The following is a 23,314-nucleotide window of genomic DNA, read 5'->3' as shown; positions in this document are numbered from 1 at the left end:
CAGGACCCATAGTGCATAGAGCTGCATGTGCCGCTTCTCTGCCCAGCATGCATGCGCCGCCATATGTCCACCAGCGAGGTATCTTCAATAATTGTCTTGAGCGCATCTGCTGCCTGCAGGTGGTGTTGTCTACCCCCAGAGTGGTCAAGCTGGCCGTCCGGCACAACAATAAAATCCCCTCCCCATATCAAAGTTCCAGGGGGCATACTCGCCACCAACCTCCATACCAGCGGGAAATAATGCGGGCCATCCTTATTGGGCCCATATACTGCTACTAATGTTAATGGGTGCTGATATAGTCTCCCCGCTATAATGACGTACCTCCCTTCCTTGTCAACCTCTGTTCTTGTGGAGGCCCAGTGTAGCCCTCTTCTAAATAGCGCCAAGACCCCTCTGCTATAATTGGAGTATGTCGCTGAATGTGATTCCCCCCACCATCCTTCTCGGAGCCGGGACATTGTATCTCCAGTCAGGTGAGTTTTCTGTATTACACACATCCGCTCCTTGCCTCCCGAGGTATGCGTGTACAAGTCTAGACTTTCAGGAGTCATTGAGACCACGGACAGTCCATGTCACTCGGGTAACCTTAGCCAACCCTCTGCAACATGGTCACACAACGCAGAATTACGCCTAGGGAGCGCCAACCTGAGAGCACGGGTGCGAGTACAACCAATTGCACCTCATATCTCAACATTAGCATTCCAACCTCGATTGTAGAATTTCTGAAGTGCAGGCCATGCAACATGAAAACAAACTCCTTAACCTCCCCAGCAGCATGAGAAAACAAAACAGCAGCACAATGTACCCCGTATTGGAAACACCGGCCCCAGGGATCTGTGTACCCTCTCCACTATGAAGACCGACGGCAGTACACTGCCAAAGAGTTCCCGCAGGAGGGCTTCGACATAATCTTCCATCCTTGTAATGTTGGAGGACTCTGGCACGCCCGTGATTCGAGGATTGCTCCTACGAGAGCACACCTCCAAATCTTCATTTTTGGCTTTAATGAGCTCTAGCACCTAGGCCATTTGGCGCATCTTTTGTTTGTCCCCTGTCATCACGTCCTCTGCATCAGACACCCTTGCCTCTAGCTGGGTGATTTTAGTTTTGTGCGTATATACCCTGGTCTTCACACGATCAAGACTAGCTGACAGCTGCGCAAGTTTAGAGTCAATGCCACTGATGCTGGCCTTGACCTCCAGCAATAGAGCCTTTAGATCATCATCACGTGTTGCGCCAGCCTCCGTTTGAGTGGATTGTTCACCCGCCTTTCAAATGTCAGCTTAGATTGCTTGGCATCTTTCTTGCCCATATTGCCTGCAGGGTTGGAGGGAGGAGGACCAGCAAACAGTTTGCCAAATACCCTCGAGGCAGGCAGACCTGCGCTTCCGCTGCGCAATCGGATGCAATACACGTCTGTACCCAGGGGGAGTGCCGGCCAGCAGATCCAACGCTTTCCGAGGGCAGATGCAGGGAAAGCACCAGGCCCCACGCCACCTAGCAATGCCTACAGACCACAGCCCGCCACCATACTCCACCAGTGTTTAGGGCGAAACACCCGATCCAGCTCGTGCCGGTCATCCAGAAAATGACAATGTTCAGTGCAGAAGTGGCAATGGGAGAGATTCGGATAGGCAACAGCGCAAAGGCAATACAACAGTTCACTGCAAGGCCATCTTCAACCCTATGGACTCTAGGCTCCGTCCGCCGTTTCAAGTGCCCCTCCGGGCTATGTTCAGGGCCACCGTCAGCCAGCAAGCTTCCACCAATGCGGCCCAAGCGGTATGGTCATTGCGATGCTGCTCATTGCCCCTGAGTAGCAGCCTCCTTCCACTGTGCAGGGGGAGGGGAGTCGCCGTAGTTATTGCGGCCTTGCCCGTGTCAGGGCATTCACGTAGAGGCCGGTATATGCAACCCCTTACTCAACCCCCCCCCCCCCGCGCCAGATCAGGCCGCCTCGGCTCCTCACGGTAGCGTCCCTGCCACTCTGCACCGCCGCAGCTCACAGGTCCGTGCACGGGCCACCGGGTGTGTGTAGCAGGGCGGCCCCGCAGTGAAGGCGTGCCAAAGCTGGGATTCTTGGTGGTGCAGTGTCTCCGTTGCAGGGCCCAGCGGACATGGGGAGAAGCCCCACCGGCTAACAAGAGGTACGCACCCCCACAGCAGTCCCATGCCCATCCAGGCTCCACGGTCAACACCTTCCCCGCCTCGATCCGCCCCCTACCGAAGCCGCCCCTCCAACTCCAGCGTGGTGGTGCGTCTCCTTCTTGTGACGGCCATAGCTCACTCCATACAGCTGCAGTCCTGCTCGCACTCAAGCCAGCGCCTCCGCAGCGATTGCGAGGGTTGGGGCTTTTTTAGGTCTCGGCTAGCGATGGCTGCGCTTGCGCAGTCTCGCTTGCGAGACATAATGACTTGGGTGAAGAGGGGCTTGAACCCGCCCCTCTTCTTCCCTGTTCTCCATTGGCTGGCCTAGTAAATGCTGGCCAGCCATTGGAGAAGAGGTCCCGTCACTCTGATCCTGCCCCGTCCTTTTCGGATCGGGGGGCGTGTTTTTTGCGAGAAGTCTCAGGGAGGAGACAACAGCAAAACACGCCCCCCAATCCGAAAAGGACACTCCCTTTCTCCGAGGCATTTTCTGCTGTGCCTCGGAGAAAGGCGGTGGTGTCCCGGCGCATTTGTTAATTTCCAATACTTTGCCTATGGGTTTTGTGGACAGCCTGCTGTGAATAGACTCGCTTGTCTTTATTTTATTCCTACGTAATGTGCCGTGCTGCTTATGGCGGCGCTGGTGATAGTGCTGTAAGCTGTTGGGGTGAGTGAGACTCGTAATTACTGTTTTTGGGCTTCTTTTAATGTTAAAATCGTTACGAAACATCTCCGAAACTCACCTCAGGGAGAGGGCGGGTTTAAAGGCTGGCAGTGGGAGGAATGTGGGTCTTTGTAAATACTTTAGGTGGAGCCGTTCCTCCGATTTTTTCATTGCGGAGATTAGTCCTGCAAGAATCTTCTTCTAGATTTTAAGTGTACATGATCATATTGAGAAAAGTCTAATGGTGCACTATACGCTGAGACTTAGGTTACTAGTTGTACCTAGATGTTCGAGTGTTTAACATTCCACTTTTGTCCCCGTCCTCTACAGATCGCTGGTGCCTTACAGCTTGGCTCGCGGCACCCGCTTAAACTGCGCAGCCAGGCTGTTAGCCACCACCCTATCCCCTTTTTTTGCCATGCCAACCTAACTCTAATGGCCGCTGTTTATTGATGGTGGAGCGAGCTGATTTGATTGACAGACGCGCGGGCTAGATGAGCGGCGAATGCAGTATGCTTCAACCAATGACTGCTTGGCAGGGGTGGGTTCGTTTGCTAGCTTTAAGGGCGAAGACACCTTCACCCGCAGAGCAGAGGACGCTGGGATTAGTAGTCGTTTTTTGGTAACACTTGCCTTTGTTCACCTGTCTGGCTCAGCTGTCACTTGGATTATCGCCTTCAAGTTAAAGATGTACGTCTCATTGTACAACTGTTTTATGTTAAAAGTGTGGGAGGGATGCTAACAAAGAAAGTATGTGACCGTGCAGCTAGTCCTTTGTCTTGACCGGTATTTTTCTTAATGTCACATAAATAATCAGAGATGTGCCGAGAGTGATAGATAACAGGACTGCTCGGATATAGCCAGTTGCTAATACGTAATTTAGCAAAGGCAGTGGAATTCTTTCACTTTATATGCAATTGACGCGAATTATTCACAACAACCTTCATGAACGCTCAACAACTAACGTCTCGAGCATGGTCAATAACTCCTAGATAGCTGCTGGCTATTTCTGTTCGCGCACAGTTGCAGCCCTGCAATTTTTAGTAAAGATAATAGTCATAACACTTTTAAAAATAAAAACAGTAGCTAACATGGTTCAGCTTTTAAGGCGAGTAATAATTTATTTAATGTTTATTTGTTGGTAAAATGTAGTATACTTTGTTTTTTACATAATTTTTTTCTACCCATTACTAAGTGGTTTACTGTCGTTAGTTTACATTCGCACTGCGATCCATTTCGGGGAGAGGGAAATGTTCTACGAACGTTTTTTTTCTTTTCAACCACCTATTCTATCTTCATCCTCGTCCAAGTCAGTAGAAATGAACAGGCAACGATGTAAAACAAATGAACGTGCTTGGTTTACTCACATTCTTGTTTCTACTTCAGCACAGAAACTGGGACTAAGGGAGTGATCTGCAAAATGGTTCCCATGGTCATTACTTGCTGTGTGGATAGAGAGATATTGGTAAAGAGCTTCTGCCTGGGTTACTGAGAAGTAAACATGGGGTTCCATATAGTGGAATTAGCAAGCAACGTCTGCAGAATCAGTCTTAAGTGTAATTAAAAGGTCCTTTCCATGGTGCTGAAGTTATGTTGAGAGAAAGTAAGGGGCCTTATAAAATCTCCTCATCGAGATTGGTCTAACTTGTACCAAAGAAGATATTGAAAAGCAATAGTGTTATCAGGTGTTGGTGTGAAGTAAAATGATTCATTTTAATCTAATCAGAAGAATACTCATACTCAAAGTTTTGCCCATAAGGTATTTCTGGGGACCAAACCAAATGGTACCTTAGTCGGCAGATCTTCCCTTTGGAAAAAATGTATAAGACTGTCAGATGCAGTGGTCATGGATTCACTTGTAGCCAGTCCGGTAGGCTGTACTTATACGGCTGAAGACAGTATTCTGAAAAACTAAACTAATAAAAAGAGAAAAATCTGCTCTTTAAAACAAGCATTTACAATGCAACGGTCTCGGCATTGTTAAAGTTAGAGCTATTGCCATTGCTCATGACAATGCCGTTTCTTTAAATGTTTTAAAAACAAAAAACATAAACAAAAATAATGTCATGAGCAATGCCAATAGCTCTAACTTTACCAATGCCGAGACCATTGCATTGTAAATGCTTGTTCTACTGTGTCAGGGTCCGCCTCGCCACGTCTGTTCCCCGCAGCTCTCCGGCCCAGCCACGCTGCCGCATACAGGCTGCAGCTTCACGCTGAGACTTTCACTTCTCTGCCGTGCCGTACTTCAGAAATTAGATCACTGCACTCCCCAAGCTGTGGGTGCCACGGTGCTCAGTCAGGGGGTCCAAACCGCCCCAAGTCGGCAGGATTATGCCGGATTGTTTGCTTGTCCGGCAGAGCCCATTCAAAGTGCCGCCATCTTGCAGTCGGCTGAGCCACGCCTCCACAAAAAACACTGGCACTGGAGACCTAATTAGCCAGTACTCAGTACATTCCAGTCAAAATTGCATCAAGTGCAGTGCAAAAAGTGGATGTGACCATGTCAAAAAGGGGCACTTTGCTATATGTACTTTTCTGATGTACGTGACTAACTGCCCCTTCAGTTATTAACCATCAAAACCACCTTTCTGATGGCCGTTCCCTCGGCCAGGAGGGTCAGCGAGTTGCAGGCTCTCTGTGCACCTGCCTGACACTAATTTTTATCCTGACAAACTGGACCTCTGAGCATGTGCCTCCTTCCTTCCAAAGGTAGTAAACCCTTTCCATGTAGGCCAGATGATCACACTGCCTACCTTTTTTTCCCCCGCGTCATCGTTCGAAGGAAGATGAGACCCACCTTCTTGATCCAAAATGAGCTTTGTCGTTCTACCCTGACTACACAAAAAAAATTCAGGTTAATGACCAACTCTTCATAGGGGTACGTTGGGGCCAAGAAAGGAAAGGCAGTGCAGAATCTAACCATCTCCTGATGGATTGTGCTCTGCATAAAAATCTGCTACACACAGGCCAAAAAGCAACCCCCTGAGGGTTTAGCTGCGACCACCGTGTTGGCCCGTTCCAGTCCCGAACATCTGTCAGACAGCAACTGGTATTCTTAGGTTTTTTTGCCCGGAGCTGCTCCATCAGGGCAGCACTCTGCAATTCATAATTACTGTTTTTCAACTCTTCCTAAAAATACTTTGAGAGTTTGATTTTCACCAAAATATTACGGTACAAGAGATAGAATAGTAAATGAGCCTCCTGGAATATTTAAGGGAATGTTCCTCTTTAACCTGGAGTTAGAATAGTAAATTTGACCTTCCAGTGTCCCCCACTGCTGCCCTGCGGGCGCTGGTCAGGGTAAGAAACATGTGCGAGCGCTGCAATGGTGGCTTAACTGCAGACTTTCTGGAAGCACTACTGCCTGGACAGCCATGACCGTCTGGGTGGCCGTTTTGCCTGTTCTGCAGGACTTTCTGGTTTTAGTTGGGTTTGCAGAGACCCCCTTACAGGGACGACATGCTTGGGTACCTATTCTAAGGTAATGAATCTGTGGCTAGAAGTCTCTATCAGATTAACAAGTTACTTGCCTTCGGTAACTCCATATCTGGTGGCGACTCGTATCTAGCTGCAGATTCCTAACTGATCCTCCCCGCACTGCAGCCTGATTAATTAATGAGGGCTTCCCCTTACAAAGGGCTCTAGCAACTCACACCAGTGGTCAAGCTTCATTGCCGCTTGGTGCTCCAGGTGTGCAGAGACTCGAATCAACTGATGTCAGTACACCAAGGGGGCACCTATATAGGTACTGCGCAAGTCTCTTCCAGCACCCACTACATAGACATGGAGCTGAACGACGCCACCTACCAGCGTACTGCTTGAAAAATTCCAGATCCAGTCTAACGCCTGTGGATAATTCTAAGGTAAGCAATCTGCAGCTAGATAGTCTCTACCAGATACGGTGTTACCGAAGGTAAGTAACTAGTTCTTTAGGCTGTCATAATCTGAGTATTTTTTTTAAAACTCTTTTGGTTGCCTATCTATGCACAGAGGGTAGACCTCTACCTTGACCTGGACTCATCTGCACTATTGCAGAATATTTGAATGCTTCATCTGAAAATGCATTTTCAAGTCTCTTTATAAAATACGATGTTCCACAAAAGGAATGCCAGTACTCCTCTTGACCCTCAAGTCAGTCTGAAAGCAAATGCAGTTGTGAACAAAGAATGGCTATTGCCTAGAGAAGCAACTCTTGTGTGCTTGTGTTCTTGATAGGCGATTCAAGACACCTAATTCAATGCATGTTTGTTTGCATGTTATTTCTTTGTTGACTAATAATGACTGTATTGCAAGACTGCCTGAGCACTTAGTGGGGTCTATTCCACAAAAATGTGCACTCCTGCTTGCAGTATCCCCATCAAGATTTCCTGTATGCATCAAGTGGAGAACTTAAATAAAAAATGTTATTTCAGCAGACTTCTTTCAAATAATCCATGCCCCATGTTTGTGTTTAAATTTATTTTTCATTTCAAAGCCTTGAATCACCTCTTGAGTCAGATCCTCTTTATGGTAGAACTGGAACCTGCATGTTACTTCTTACTTCAACTATTCCTTGAATTCCTGGAGAAATTCTGAGATATACCAGTTGTATGGTTCCCACTGAAATGTGGAGAAAAGAGGAAACTCAAAACCTAGCTGCTAATTGAAGCCTAGTGGGGGCCCATAAGTTCTGAAGACCTGTCAAAATAACCTTAAATTGTGATGATGAATGCAGGAGTTTGTGGATTCTCTTGTCCATAGTTCGATGCCACATTTTCATTATATGTGATTATCAAACCTGACGTGCAAAATGAGCTATGTGTCACCTTTTGATAGCTAGTTATTTAACTCTGTCCCAAAATTCAAAAAATTGATAGTAATATTTTAGGTTTAAATCTTTTTATTTATTTATTCGTGACACAATATGGCTATCGACTACATGAGAATCAAGCACCACATGTGAGTTACACAGAACTCAGAGCATGCAATCTGTTCATATAGTGGCATAGTAAATCAAATAACAAATAACCATTACAAACCCAACCCCCACCCTGATACGAAAGAGGAAACGGAAAAGAAAAGGAAAGGAGGAAAGAATAGCCAACCACCCACCCACGCCCCCCCTCCCTGTCCACTATAGATTAGTTATCACTGCGTCGATGCACAGTAGCACCCTTAATTCCGGACCTGCTTGAAGTAGTGTCCTGAGGGGCCAGCCGTAGGAGGCAAAGGTATCTGGGGCATGTTAGCTCCCAGAACTCTTGGGCTAGGAGTGTCGGGAATGGCTGCCAAAGCTCGCCAAATGTCGAACCCTTCCCTGCCAAGGTGAGCGAAATCTTCTCCATCCCCAGTATGTGCCACATCCGCTGGAGCCAACCGGTGTGTGTGGGTATGCAGGTGGACCCCCAATGTATTAGTATGTTTTGAGTGCCCGTGCCCAGTGCAATCTCTATCTGTCGCCCTCTCCTAGTCATCAGGGGATATGTAAGTGGGTTCGAAACACCCAGGAGAACATAGGCAGGGAACCTAGGAAGTTCTGTGTCCAGGTGTTTGTCGATCTCGTCCAATACTTGAGACCAATAGCCTTGTAAGTGCTCGCACTCCCAGAGGAGATGGACTAAAGTTCCCCGCTTCCTGCATCCCCTCCAACAATCTGGGTTATGTGTGGGGTCGGCCCGATGAAGGTGTTCAGGAGTAGAATACCAGTAATACACTAGTTTGGTTAAGGTTTCAGTGAGACCTGTGTGATTTGCGGTATGATGCGCCCTATAACATGCTCCCTCCCACTCTTAAGTACTGGGATCTCGGCCGAGATCCCTCTCCCAGGACCCACAACCAGCGTTATATGTATGCGTGTATCGTGAGAGAAGCCTTTTGTATAGATCCGAGATCAGTTTCTTGTCTGAGGGCCGAGTAATAAGCCATCTCTCGTAGGGGGTATCGTGTCTTTGCGTGTGAGGCTTTACATCCGGATGCTGCGCCCAGTGTCGCAGCTGCAGGTAATGTAACTTTTCCGATTCCATGAGGCCGTAGTCCGCTCGTATTTGCGTAAAGGAGATGAAGCCATCGGCATCAAATAGTTGACCCAAGGCACGCACTCCTGCAGATCTCCTCAGGGGGAAGGATATCTCGTCCGCACCGAGACTGAAGTGGGGGTTGTCAAGGAGTGGTGTGAGAGGGGAGGGGAAGGTCATCAGGTCGTGTCTCCTGCAAGTCTGGCCCCATGTGGATAATGTAGGACGTGTGACTTGTGAGGCGTAGAGGTTGGGAGGTCTCTGCGGCTTCTTAAGGAAGGGGATCTTCATATGAGAAGTGCCAGCTACGGCATGGTCCTGGAAGAGCCAATGCTTCTCTGATTCAGCGTGGCTCCACTCAACCAGATACCGAAGTTGTGCAGCTTTGTAGTAGAGCGTAATATCCGGGACCCCGAGGCCACCATCATCTGGATGTAAAGTGCAGACAACTCTCTTCAGAATCGGTTTATGACCATGCCAAATGAAGTAAGAGTTCCGATTGTACACGGCTCAACCAACCATTGGGAGGCTTCAGAGGGAGTGTCTGGAATAAATAAAGAATTTTAGGGATTATCGTCCTTTTAATGGCCTTTATACATCCCAGCCAGGAGATGGGGTAGTGTTTTCCAGCACTGTAAATCTGAGTGGATTTGGGCATGTAGTTTGGTGTAATTGACCGTCGTTATAGCATGTAGCGTAGGGGCTAAATGAATTCCCAAGTACAGGACCGACCCGTCAGACCATTGTATAGGGTGGCGGCTCTGAAGAGTTGTAAAAGTCTGAGGTAAAAGTCATAGATTCAAGGCAGTGCATTTTGTTATATTAACTTTAAACCCGGAGGCACCTGCAAAAGAGTCCAGCTCCCCCAGGAAGGCACCAAGGGCAGTCACCGGGTCTGATAAAGTGACAAGAACATCGTCTGCATACAAACTTATAGTGTGTATGTCGCTCCCAAAGCGAATACCCGTGACTTGTGCTTGGTCTCGGACCCTCTGTGCCATCGGTTCCATGTATAGGGCAAAGAGCAGGGGCGACAGCGGGCACCCCTGCCGGGTGCCCCTACTGATAGGAAATGGAGTGGAGGTGTGCCCAGTAGCCCTTACCGAAGCTGTAGGAGAACGATAGCAGTTGAGGATGTGTCCTCATCTTTGTGCCCAGGTCTATGCAATCAGTGCTTGTTCAAGATATGGCCAATGTACACGGTCGAATGCCTTTTCGGCATCGATGGTGAGGAGCATATAATCCCCTGGGATGGGTAATGCCTTCACTATGAGGTGCAGCACCCTCTTAGTGTTATTGCTGGTCTGCCACTGGGGAATGAACCTAGCCTGGTCCGGGTCTATCAGTCTATCAGCCCTGGCATATAGGGTGATAATTGGGCCGCCAGGATCCCAGTGTACAGCTTCAGGTCGATATTTAGTAAGGAAATAGGCCTATAGGCCCCACAGCTAGTCTTGTCCTTCCCTAGTTTAGGGATGACTACGATTGCGGCCTCCAGCATTCAAGAGGGGATCGCACCTGACGTCGCAAAGGAGTTAAAAAGCCTAGTAAGTAAGGGGACCAGTGTAGAGCAGAACTGTTTCTAAAAGGCTGCCGTGTAGTCGTTGGCACTGGGGGATTTAGCTAGTTTAAGGCGTTATATGTCCGCTATGACTTCCTCTGGGCGTATCTCTCTTTCTATGTGTTTGGCCTGGGCAGGGGTCAGTGTAGGGAGATGGGCCTGAGTCAAGTATGCATCAATGTCCTCTGCCGCCAAATGTTGCTCATCATATAGCCCAGCGTAAAAGTGTCGGATGGCCACGTCCTCCGTAAGCAGTGACCCGTGGAGATCCTTAATCTCCTGCACTCCCTGGCGCTGTCTGACCTCTCTAAGTTTGTGTGCTAGCAGTCGCCCGCTTTGTTCCCCTCCCCCCCCATAAAAGGAATGCCGCAGTCGTAGCGTTGCGTATTCCACTTTGTCGTGGTCAATGGTGGCCAGTTGTGCCCATTCCGCGGTCAATTGTTGCCAAATTCGAGTGGCCGCAGTGCATTGATGCATGTGTTACAATTCGCATACTTTTTGAGTAAGTTCCTCCCTCTTACGCTACGCATTGTCTGCAGATGAGATGGCTATTATTTCGCCCCTAATGACCGCTTTCAGGGCTTCCCACTGCGTGGACATCTGTGTGTCTGGGTTGTCGTTATGGGCGAAGTAGTCATCAAGTGTGCGTTGTATTTGGCCAACTACGTCCTCGTACTGAAGTAGAGCGTCCTGTAGGCGCCAGCCCCTGGAAGGTGGTTGGGACAGGGCAGTGTCAGGGGTAGCTCTTACTGGCACATGATCTGACAGCGCTGCCGTTGCAATTTCTACCGCTGTCGTGGTGTTGCAAAGCACTCTAGAGCCTAATAAATAATCAAGTCGGGCATAGGTTTTGTGAGCGTGAGAATAATAAGAGTATTCCCTAAGTCGGGGGTGCCTGCTTCTCCAAAGATCCACGAGGCCCAGGTTGTCCAGCTTGGCTAGCCCGGTGCCGGAGAGAGCGCCCACCTGACCTGTGCGCTGCGCTGACCTATCCAGATCGTTGTCAAAGACTAGGTTAAGGTCGCCCCCCAGTAAAAGCTGACGTGGCTTCACCCAGGGCTCCCTGCAAGAAGCGTTCCTGACCTTCATCGGGCGCATATATAGACCCTAGGACTAGCATGTGATCGCCCACCGCGTGTTGATGAGTGAGTAGTCTGCCCTTGATTTCAGCCTCCTTGTGTAACACCTTCCCTCTAAATGACCAGGAAACCAGAATTGCTACCCCTGCTGTCTTGGAGGGTCCGGAGGAGAAGAGTTGAGTGGGGAAAGCCCGGGACTTAAGCCGGTGATAATATTTGGGGAGCAGGTGTGTCTCTTGTAAGAGGCACCCACCCTGTGAGCTCTATCTATTTTGAGCTCTGCGTCCAGACTGTCTGCCCAGAATGTGGTTGACAAGTTATTTCACATACGTGAAGATGTCGGCAGCCTCTGTGCCGGATTTGATCCCTCCGGTTCGAATGTTATAGCGGCAAGAGTGGTTCTCGAGGTCCTCAAGGTGCAACTGTAGATCTACCTGCTGGTCATGGATGCGGATGACCTTTTGCTGTAGGGAAGCTACCTCCGAATCTCTATTGTCACTCATCCTCCAATGCTGCAACACGCTCCCCGATGCTGTCCATGTCCTTGCGGACATTCTGTATTTCTGCAGTGAGATCCCGCTAGAGAGTGTGGAGATAATCATGTTGGGCGGAGAAGAGGGACTATTGAACAGCACGGGTCACCGGTTCTTCCGTTGCCGCGGCCATCTAGGAGGAGACCGCATCCACCGGTAATAAGGAGTTTGCTGCCGTTCTACTCTGGGCGTGGGCGAAAAGCTCCTTAAGGGATTTGTCTCGTCCCGTATACCCCCCCCACCCCCATCTCCTGTCCCCCCCCACCCCTATCCCCTGTCCCCCCCACCCCTGAGTAGTTGACATTCTCCTGCCTTGCGGGGCTGTAGTTACCGTGAGGGGCCTGCACCTTCGGCGCTGATCCGGAAGCCCTCTGAGTGTGTAACCACCTGGGTGGCCCGCAGATTGCCTCAATGTCCGCGTGCCAGGACCTCACTGGACTGACCGGGCAGTGGCTCGTGCTTCCGCAGCGATTACCCCAGCGCCGGCTTCTGATGTATGATGTAGGATGTAAACCACCTAGAGGGGGCAATCGCTCATCTCCCCTTGATCCGGCGTGGAACAGACCCGTCCCCTGTGGCCTGTAGAGAGGGTGTACTCAGGCCTTCCCTGCGGCCCCCAAACCACCACTGCCCGGGGTTGTGGTATCCGTCCCAGAGGAAGTAGTGTGATCCCAGCTCAGGTGCGACTCAGGCGAGAGCGCCAAACGTCGTCGTGGGTGAAGCTGTCGCGCGCTCTGTTCTCAAACCAGTTCCAGGCCTGCAGATTGCCCTATGTGCATCTGTCAGAGTTAGCTTGGGCCCCTGGATTCTTTCACTGCGGGACACCCCAGCCGGGACCAGGGCCGAGCGGGCGCCTCCCAGCGTACCATAAACCGCACCCAGACTTAGCCGGGCTGCTTCCATGGCCCGCCGGGCCTCACACTCCGCAATCGCCTCTAACGGCGGCTGTGCTCTGACCCCAGGTCCCAACCACCAGTGCGTTCCAAAATGAGGCGCTTGCCTACCAGACACCAGCGTCGGTTGCAGGATAGGTTTCCTCGGGGGCTGCTGCCGAGGAGTGACGTTGTCCGGGCACGATGTGAAGGCCTGTGTTCCCCGCCTCCAGGAGCGCTCTCCGCCCCCTACTCCGGCTGCGCTGGCAGAATGGGGCCGCGTGGGGAGCCTCCTCGTGGCCCCCAAGTCTCCTGTGTGGCAGCCGCTGGGGTGGTTCTGTGCTTGCCTCTTCGTGGGGGCCAAGAGTCCCCGGCACCCGCCCACAGACCCGGCTGCCTAGTCCTGCTCCTCCTGCCCCCGCGGCAAGATGGCGGGCCCGTCTGCTCTGGGCCACACTGTCGATGCGTCTCAGACGGGGTTCTCCCCTGCTATGTGCCACCTCGAGCCGCGAGGGGGATAAAGGGCAGTCTGCCACAGCCAGCCCCACTTGCTCCGCTCTCGTCTAAGGCTTCTCCGTGGGGTGGCGCGGTGTCTGCAGCGCCTGGCCTCGCGAGTCGCGATTCCGGCTGCGACTATCGGGTTCGGCCGTACCATTCCCAGGGTCCAGTCCGTGCCCCAAAAACACCCACTGCGACTGGTCCTCTTCTGCCCCGCTCATGTGACAGCGGTAGGCAGCCCTGGGTCGATGCTTAAGTGGCGGCCATCGATAGTATTATTTTTAAAATGATTACATTCACTCCATTTGTGCTACCGGGTCTTATTGAAACTATGATCATCTCAATTAACTATTTTCCCATTTAAGTGTGTGGAATCGAAGAAATCTTTAGTTCATAACTAAGAGGTCACATCCATTGCACTAATGTGGTTCATTTTAACCGTGTAATAGACGATTTAAAGGGTGGCATGCCTGTGGATACCTAAATCTGGACATCAAAAATAATGCTAGATATGGAATTTTGCAGGTAAGTAAAAGCCGGTAGGAGTTAATACGAAGGCAAAGGTATATCTTAAGGGAAAAATTTACTTTCAAATACAATTGGAAATGGATAGGTTAAGGGAATGGAAGGTTACAGAGCAATCTTTCCCTTGATGGGGAAAAAAGAGAAGGCTGCAATTAAATATTAAAAGTAATGGTTGTGCATAAAGGGATAGAGGGGTTACAGGGCGGCATTCTCTCCATTAAATAAAGAGGAGGAAGACGTGAGTTCTGAGATTTACCTTAGAATTCCTTTAAAAAACAAGATGAATACATAATTAATAGCAAATTTAAATTCACAAGAATAATAAGTGTGTGATCACTCACTGATTAATCTCAACTTGGTTAGTTAACTTCACAAAAACAGGTAGTACTGGTATAGACTGTGAAATCATAGCAGTATATTGGAAATTATTACAATACAATTTTTATGAGTCATTGTTCTAGAGTTATGCATGTTTATGTTGATAACAGTAAACATTGCTTGGCATGTGGCTTGCCTTGGTGTGTGGCTTTAGATATAGCAATTAGGAGTATGACCTTAGAGAAGGACACACAAACACACTGTACTAACACCCATGTCCTTTTGTGATTATGGCAGATATCACCCCATTTTTCCATGTTTCCACACAGCTCCCAAGGTTTTTCCAGCTTTGTTCGGATAATGTCTGGGGAGTAAGGAAAGCTTGTGCTGAATGCTTCATGGCTGTCTCATGTGCAACGTCCCAGGAACTCCGTCGGACAAAATTATCCACGCTTTTTATTAATTTGATAAGTGACCCTTCAAGATGGGTAAGAGTGCAGTGGTCGCTTTGATGTGTGTATTGTTATTAACATTGTGAAAAGTCACGCTTGTTCTTGCATCAAACATGCACAGTTAAAAAGGTGTTCTCCATGATATGGACTGTAGGATCCTTGCTTTGAAAGGATGGCCATTCACAGAATGGTTTGTTTTACTTTTTTAATCTGCTCTCGGCTATAATTCTATTTATCATTCTCGATTAATCTTTTGAATTGGTCATTCAGGAATTTGATTTTAAACCTGACCAGTATTGCTAAGACTGCTATGCCTGAAAAGACGTATACATCACTAAAATATTCTTGTTTATAACTCAAGTGTGTTTCCGCAGTCTAGGTGCAAAGAAGTAGTATTTTTTAAATAACTGTTTGATAGCGCATGCATATGTATTGTAGAGTTAAGGATTTTATAGTTCAATATAATTTTCCTCTTAAGGCAAGTTTTTTTGGACTTCCATTCACTATTACTCTGTTTTATAAATCTGCATGAAACGTTCCCCAGTATTACATGTGTGATTTTGGCAAATGATTTAGTATTTCAAGAGAGCAAAATTTGAGAGCTTGATCCCAAGTTATTTCTCATTCCAAAGTACAAATGGAAACCATTGTCTCTAGCATAGCTAAAAGGGCTCTATATCTACTGTTTGTGATTCCTTTGATTAGCTAAACATTAATTCAGAAGTTAAAACAAAAAAAAACTTAATAGATAGGGCTATATTGGCTATCAACCTTCAAAGCCTCAGATTTTGAATCCGAGCAGGTTGTACCTTACAGAAATGCACAGGCAGATTGAAAAAGAAATTGTGAGGTTACGCAATAGCAGGGTGAACACAAATCACCAGTAGGGAAATCAGGATACATCCCAAAGAGATTGGAAAAACACCATGTACTTAACAACATTTTTAAAAATCGGTCAGTAGACTTTGACAGGTTTATGGAAATTTTAGGCTGTCTTATTACATATTCATTTGGCATATAATTTGGCAAACAGTACTTTCAAGAATGAGAGAAAATCACAAAAGGGGTGGGTATTTCTGAAAGAGAGTTTTCTATTTTAGATGTTACATGAATTTTTAGAATTCTGCAGCAAAAACTTCTTATTGGAATTGCACCAAACTTGACATGAAACAAGAGCTTTACTTAGAGTCAAACAAACTGGACATGTAAAGCACGGCAAGAACACCTGAATGTGTCCAGGCGATGAGAACTTGCTGCTTAGGGATGGTTCCATTGAACAGCCAGGTCTTGAGTGCCTTCCTTCAGAGAGGAAGCGGTCCGTAGATGAAGGGAGAGGTTCTTCCATGACTTCGCAGCCAGGTAGTAGAAGGACTGTCTTTCACTGATGCTTGGGCAGTTGCGGGGAGTGTGAGCCTGGTAGAGTGCAGGTATCTGGAGGGCTGGTGGAAGTTTAGGCAGTGGTTTATGTATGATGGTTCTTGGTTGTGTAGGGCTTTGTAGGTGTGGCTCAGCATCTTGACTTTGCATCTCTTCTTGATTGGAAGCCAGTGGAGCTTCTTGAGGTGGGGGGTGATGTGGGTTGGCTTTGGGAGATCGAGGATGAGTCAGGCCGTTGAGTTCTGTAGGGTTTGTAGTCCCTTTCAGGCGCTGTAAATTGATTCCTACGTAGTGTGCGTTGCTGTAGTCCATACGGATGGTGACTAGGGCTTGAGTGGCGGTTCGTCTGGTGTTGATGGGGAGTCATTTGAAGATGTTATGAAGTATGCGAAGAGTGAAGGAACAGGTGGAGAAGACTGCATCAGTCTGGTTTTTCATGGTGAGCTTGCTGTCAAGGATGATGCCAAGGTTGTGGACATGGTCTGTCAGAGTGGATGAGGTCCTAGTTCACAAGGCCACCAGGCGTCACTCCACGGGGAGGTGTTCCCAAATGAGCAATTCCATTTTGTCTATGTTGAGTTTTAAGCAGTTGTCTTTCATCCAGTTGGCGACACTGGTCATGCACCTACGGAAGTTGGATATTGTGGTGGATGGGTCTTCTGATAGTGAGAGAATGAGCTGAGTCTCGTCGGCGTAGGATATGATACTTAGTCTGTCCATGCGTGCTGATGATTTGGACCAAGGGGGTCTTGTAGGTGTTGAACAATGAAGGGCTGAGGGACGAGCCTTGAGGGAAGCTGCAGATGATGATCTTAGGTTCTGTAGTGAAAGGTGGTAGGCAGATTCTCTGGGTTCTTCCATTGTGGAAAGAGGCAATCCATTTGAGGGCATCTCCTTGGATTCCAGTGTGGTAAAGTCTTTCGCTGAGTGTGTGGTGGGATACGGTGTTGAAAGCAGCTGAGAGGTAGAGGAGAATTAGGGCTGCCATTTCTCACCGGTCAAGCAGGTTTCTGATGTCGTCTGTGGCAGCAGTCAGGGCAGTTTCGGTGCTGTGGTTGGTACGGAATCCAGATTTGGAGGTGTCCAGAAGATTGCTGTTCCCCAGGTGTTCCATGAGTGGCAGTTGATGGTTTTTCGAGGACTTTGGTGGAAAAAGGAAGCAGAGAGGATAGGTGTGCTTAGTTTGCTGGGGTTGGTGGACGGTTTCTTGAGAAGGGATTTGATCTCTGGATGTTTCTATTCTTCAGGGTAGATGGGTGTGGTGATGGATGTGTTCAAGATAGCGGTTAGCTCGTTGCTGATTCTCCCTAGTTTGAAGATGTGGTGGGGACAAAAGGGTCCATGGGTGCTCCGCAGTGGACGGAGTTCATGACAGCTGTTGTGTTTTAAGTGGTAAGCTTGTCCCATGTGGTGAGCAGGAGGGCGGAGTTTGCATCTGTGGGAGCGAGGAGGCTGAGGATGTCCACGGTGGTGGGTTGGGGTTAAAAGTTTTTATAGATGGTGGATGTCTTGTCGTGGAAGAAGTTCATTAGGGTGTCACAGAGTTCCTGGGAAGGAGAGATGATGATTTTGGTGGCTAAGTGGTTGGAGAACTCTGACGATGTTGCAAGGTTCTTTGCTGTGGTTGGAAATGTCTTTCATGCGGTTGGTAAGGGTGCTTCATTTTGTCTCTTTCAGGAGTTGGTGGTATTGGTTGAGGGATCTCATGAATGTGGCTCGGTTGGTGGGTTCCTTACTAGTTCGCCATTGCATTTCCAGTCGCTTGCAGTTGCGTTTTGTGCTTCTCAGTTCTCTGGTGTACCAACTGCCCTGTTTGGAGGATCTCTCGAGTTTGGTGGGCTTGATTGGGCTGACTGTGAGCTCATTCGGTGATCCAGGCAGAGAATGTCTTGACAGCCTGTTCTAAGTTGGCTACGGTGTTGGGGTGGGAGGTGTTGAGTATGTCAGTCCGCTGGCTCTCTGAACCTTTGTTACAGCAGCAGTGTGAGAGGCTGGGCAGCTTGGTACACTAGAGGGAGTCCAAAGGGTGCTAGAGAGACCCAACATGGCCTTCTCATTTCTTGTAGTGTCGCCGATGGGCCCAGAATTTGTATTATAGCAGGATAAGTTGTGGTGTCGTCTTCTGGGTAGGATACCAGGAACAAGATCAAGAGGCACCCTGATGTCCACACAACTTCTCCTGACGAGAACAGCAGGATGATAGAGAGTTATGCCAAACTTCTTGTATTTTTTTTTTTAGGCTTAACTGATAGCTATGAATGAATGTGAGATGGACTTTTCCTGAGAACGCCCTCGAGAGCGAGACAGGCTCTGGGTCCTCAGATTAGACCGAGACTTGCCCTTATGTGCCTTGAGACAGCACTCAGCAATGTAAAGTTTGGCTTTGTGGTCCCGTTCACCTTCGGATTCTTCCTTGCAAAGTCACTGCAAGACTTGAAATAATGTGGCAGACCCATGCACCAGAGACAAACCTGGTGCGGGTCTCTAACTGACATCTGTTTAATGTACCTGTAGGGTTTAAATCCTGTAGTTTTTAGAGGGGACATGTCACTTGCACACTGAGGAAATTTAGACACAAAAATCCTGTCGACAATCTGTAAATTTGAGGAAGCGAACTCTGAATTTAGGTACAAAAGTGCGGAAAGAAAGGAACTGAAGTCCGTGGGCAGGGGTTATGCGGCTCCGGCATTACTTCCAATATGACAGTCGATGTGGAACCACACGTTGCCACCTACTGGTGCGATTGTAAAATACAGGAAAAAAAATTCTCAGAATAGTCTAGCGCCTGGCTGTATAAACAATGTGAGAAATTTTAGGTTAGAAGTATCCATTACAACTGGGCTTAATGTGCTCTTTTAAATTTCAGGCCCCAGTCTTCATTATTATGGGGAATAGGTCCTGCAGCCCAAGGTCATGCTAATCTGGTTAGATGGGCAGGGTTTAAAGTACATTGCCTGGCCTGATATTCGGCTCTTGGTGCAATGTCTCATCCTTCGGTACTGAGCCATACCAAACCAGGTGTGCCCACCACCGGTCACCTGGTTTTGCCGGTCTGTAACCTGTCTGTGCAGACTGCTTGGTGTTGTGGTCTGACCAGTGCTGAGAGAATGAACCAATTGTGACCCTCCTCAACTTTGGGGAAAAAAATTCCAGCTGCGGCAATCCAACACCTTGCTATGCTGGATGGGAAATCTTCTTTGCATGGCCCCTAGGGTAGCTATACAGCCCATTCACTGACCACCCAAATGAGCGAAGGCCCTCCCCATCAAATCTGGTCCAAGTGGGAAGGCTTACAGGAATATGATGGGGGATTAGCATGGTCAATAGTGGCCTGCACACAAAGATCCCCAAGCTGAGGTGGTGAATGCAATCAAATACAAAGAGGAAATGAACTGACCGTGCCAGTGGGCCCAACTTAAACTCACTCACAGTTCCTTAGGTTTCTCCTGCAGAAGGTATTAGTTGGTTGTTGAACAAACTTAATTTTCAAATGGCTTCAAAGAGTGGCCATCTGCAAAAAGAAGGCACAACCACCTTGATGAGACTTCCTGAACTTGGCAACACTCGGAAGGCATCATAGCCCAGTGAACATGCTGGCTTATACCAGTTAATAAGCTTTTGGCTAAATAAAGGCCTATGTTGTGAAGTGCCTTGAAACATATGCAAAGACTCTTAAACATATAGCATTGATGGATAGGGACCTAGAATTAGAACAAGTACCTCTCAGCACCATCACCTTTATTTTAGATTTAAGATCATTCTAGCTCATCCATTTGGCAACTGCTACAAAACGTGTTAAAGTTGCTGTGTGCTGTCTCAATATTCCGTCTAACTCAAAATGAGCTGGGTGACCCCATCATAGCACACGCAGGACAGAATGAAAGAACAGATGAGTCTAGCTCATGGAGACTCATACAAATGAAACAGAAGAGGGCTGGATTTGAGAACTGGGAGGATTCCTCAATGCAAGATTGTTTGGGAAGCAGTCAGGCGGTGACATTATCGTCTTCTTGCTCCTTCATGTTTTAAATGTAGTGATCCATATAAGCCCTCATGCACTGAGCCCCATCCCATACAGCCTCTCCACCAGGGTCTCATGAGACCATATCAGATACCACAGAGGGATCAAGGAGGGTGAGCCATCTCCCAGGCCAACATCACGCAACGTTCATGCGGACAGCCACCAGCACAACCTTAACTCCATTGAATGGACACAGTCGGGCTGGTCCAGCATCAAGCAATAAAGTGGGACTGAGATGAATGAAGATATTTCAGTGTTAGCTTCTTTTTCTACTGTCTTAGCAGATAATCGTAACAAAGAGAATAGTGACTTGAGGCAGGTGGTCCCGGGAAAGATATTTATTTTTAATTGGAGGGATTGCGCTAGTTATAAGGAACAAAGACTGAGATGTTTGAAGCCTTTCCTAGGGGGCAAAAGAATGGTATTACAGTAGTAGCCACCACTTGAAGTGTTATGAAAGGACAAAGGATCATTAGGTTAGCCATATTTAGCTCCTTAAATCAGTTGAGTGGTGCTGACAGGAGCTGGGAGTCTGATAGCACATTTGTAGCACCAGCAGGAGTGTTTGGATCACTTGGCAGCTGGGTACCTAAGCTGGGAAAGCCACTTGCGTTTAAGAAAATATAGATAGAATTAATTGTATCCTTAAATGTAGACAGGATATCAGAGAGAGTAGGGGAAGGAGCAACAGTACGTTTGGTGCTCTGGGGGTTGGCAAACTGACAGTTCTGAAGATCTCTTCAGGGACATTGTTTGCTGCTGAAATGCCCTGGGATAGTCTATTGTTTTTATGTTAAGATTTTATCCTTTTATATACCTACTCCAAATGAGTGAATTCTCTTTTGTCTTAATAGGGTGCGTTCTATTGTTGAAACGGTTATGTTAAACATGAAATGTGCGCTCTGTTTGAGATGTTTACCTTCTCTTACAAGTTGTGTTATATAACCTAGCTTTGATACTGTATTTCTTAGGAATACACTGTCTAACTGCAGATTCCTTACCGTTTGAATTCCCCAAAGCCCCAGACTGGATCTGGAAAGATTTTCAGCAATTACTTCCACACGCTGACAGATGGTATCATTGGACTCTACAGCAACCTTGCTCAACCTTCTGAAGTGATGGCGTAGAGCCATGTAGACGCCAGGGCTGCGCTCGGACACGTGTTACTTTGTTTCTGGGCCCTTCGACGTGGACCTCGAATGCCGCTTCCAAACTTTTATTGATGCTTTACCAACCTTCAAAACATTTTTCTCCAAGAACACAAAAAAACAAGGTAGTCACAGTACACATCTTTGGCTGCACCTTTTCACAGTTCTTGTTACGTACCAGATCTCTGTCCTTTGGCAAGTCCAGGACCAATTCAGAAGACCAGTCTCTGTGCACACACACAAGAAGTTCAGGTGGGGTTCTCTCCGTCGCTCCTGTTCCAAAGAGATTGCGCAGTTAGCCTTTCAAAGACCCAATTCTTGCCAGTCACCTTACTCCATAGCTGGATTTGATGCAGTGAGTATCCTGAGCTGTTTTAGACCCTGCAGCAGGTAGAGGCTTGCAAAGAGAAAATGCTTCAGCTGTTCCAGATTGTTCTGGGGATCCCTGGAGCGAATTCGGACCCCTTATTTCCTGACGTCTGATGGCAGGACCTGCCCTGGCATCAACTGAGCAAGTTCAGCCTCCATTTAGCTGATTGCACGTGTCAGTCCACTTCCTCTTCCCTAAGACCACTCAAGTTCTTTGCTGTCCTCTTAATATGAGAAGATTCCCCTACATTGTTCCTGCCTTGTGGCCAGTATTGCAGATGGCTTTAGGCTATCTTTGGTTCTAATGTTGGTGATATACACAATATTCAGCATGATGATGAGGAGGCCTAGAGTTTGCTCCCTCACTTCACTGATGCTGGTTTGTATTTAGACAGTGGCCTTTATGCTGCCCGGACCCTGAATTGGACTCACCTTCCATTCCTCCTGCTGGAGAGTGTGCCTCTTTCTCAGTGATAGTAGAGCCGCAGAGGTGCTGTAGAGTTGTAATTGTTTACTAATGGAACTAGCCCAATTTGCTTGCCAACACTGTGCAGCCTGGCCTTTCAGCTTATGAACCGTTGCTGCCTTTAAATGAGGCCCTGACTGAGCCTATGATTTCATTCTTAGCAAACCCGTCCTCAGCACCACCATAGTCATTTGCTAGGTCACCTTGGCCTGTTTTGGGAGATCAGGCCTTTTTTTGATGCAGCGCCCTGCATTGGAGACCCTTGTAGCTTTGATCAGCAAGATGACCCCAAATTCCTTACTTGTTTCCCGACCTGATAGAAAATCTAAGTCCATTGACAATCTTGGAAAGAGGTGGGTTCTCTTCTGCCAGTTTGGTGTTGAAATCTCCAAATGCTTGTTTTCTTTTTGGGGAGATGTAGCCATGCCCTCTGGATAGATTGTGCCTATACCTTTGCCAAAATACCTTTTCTTGGACAGTACACAGAGCTCAGCTAAGTATATTTTGCTGGCTGGTCTGGGCATCAGAGTTTGTTTGACTTGCTATGGGCACCAGTGCAGTGATTTGTCATCATTCCTAGATGTGCTTAACAAGCTTTTCCAGAGACATGACCATGCTGTTTGATGGTTCCAGACTGGGGGCATGGCAGATTCAGCATAGGTGCAGTTGAACAGCCGCCTCACTGAGGTCCGCTCTTAAGGCTTACTACCTCCGGCTCCTCATTTCCACCAGCAATTCTATGAGTTGAGAGGTTACTTCCATTGTCTGGGTTGCCTCCTCAACCCTTTTGTTGCTCTAGATGTGGTGCTAGCAGCAAGGTCATTCCTCCTGTACTTTACCTGCCAAAACTGGCACCAAACTGCTCTGATTTTCCCTCCAAAGCTGGCAGGGGCAGAACATGTTTTTGTCTGCCTGGCTGGTGTGCAGTTACTTCAGACAAGTGGGTCCTTTACAGTTGTTCAACATGATTTGCCCTTACTTTTCTGTCAATACCCTCTCCTGTGTTTTTTTACTTAAACTTCTGCAGAACATCCTTCTGTTACTGCCAAAGAGATTGTCTCTATTTCCCACAGGGGCAGATAGTCCCCAAAATGGAGAGAGGCAAGTGGTGCTCATCTCAGTGGTTTTGATGGATACTTCTACCTGCAGATTCCTCATCTATTGAATAATCTGAGGTGTTGGACTGAATCTGGAAAACTTCAAAGCTCTATGATGTCAGTAGGGTGTGCTAGCTTCGTGTCGACCCAGAATTGACGTTGGACAGTATAATTGAAACCATATAGGGCC

At 47.9% G+C, this 23,314-nt stretch overlaps 1 protein-coding gene across 4 annotated transcripts in view; it reads left to right on the top strand.

Moving 5' to 3' along the window:
• Positions 1 to 23,314, top strand: part of PPP4R1 (protein phosphatase 4 regulatory subunit 1) — an 803,115-nt gene that overhangs the window by 351,824 nt on the left and 427,977 nt on the right. For all 4 annotated transcript variants that reach the window (XM_085607334.1, XM_085607333.1, XM_085607331.1 and 1 more), the window contains exon 9: positions 14,524 to 14,682. In XM_085607334.1, the coding sequence (XP_085463460.1) occupies positions 14,524 to 14,682 (159 nt within the window). The remainder of the gene's footprint in view (positions 1 to 14,523; positions 14,683 to 23,314) is intronic.

This window comes from Triturus cristatus, chromosome 5_2 (genome assembly GCF_964204655.1).
Source record: "Triturus cristatus chromosome 5_2, aTriCri1.1, whole genome shotgun sequence".
Classification (NCBI taxonomy): domain Eukaryota; kingdom Metazoa; phylum Chordata; class Amphibia; order Caudata; family Salamandridae; genus Triturus; species Triturus cristatus.
This window is presented reverse-complemented; position numbering and strand designations above follow the sequence as displayed.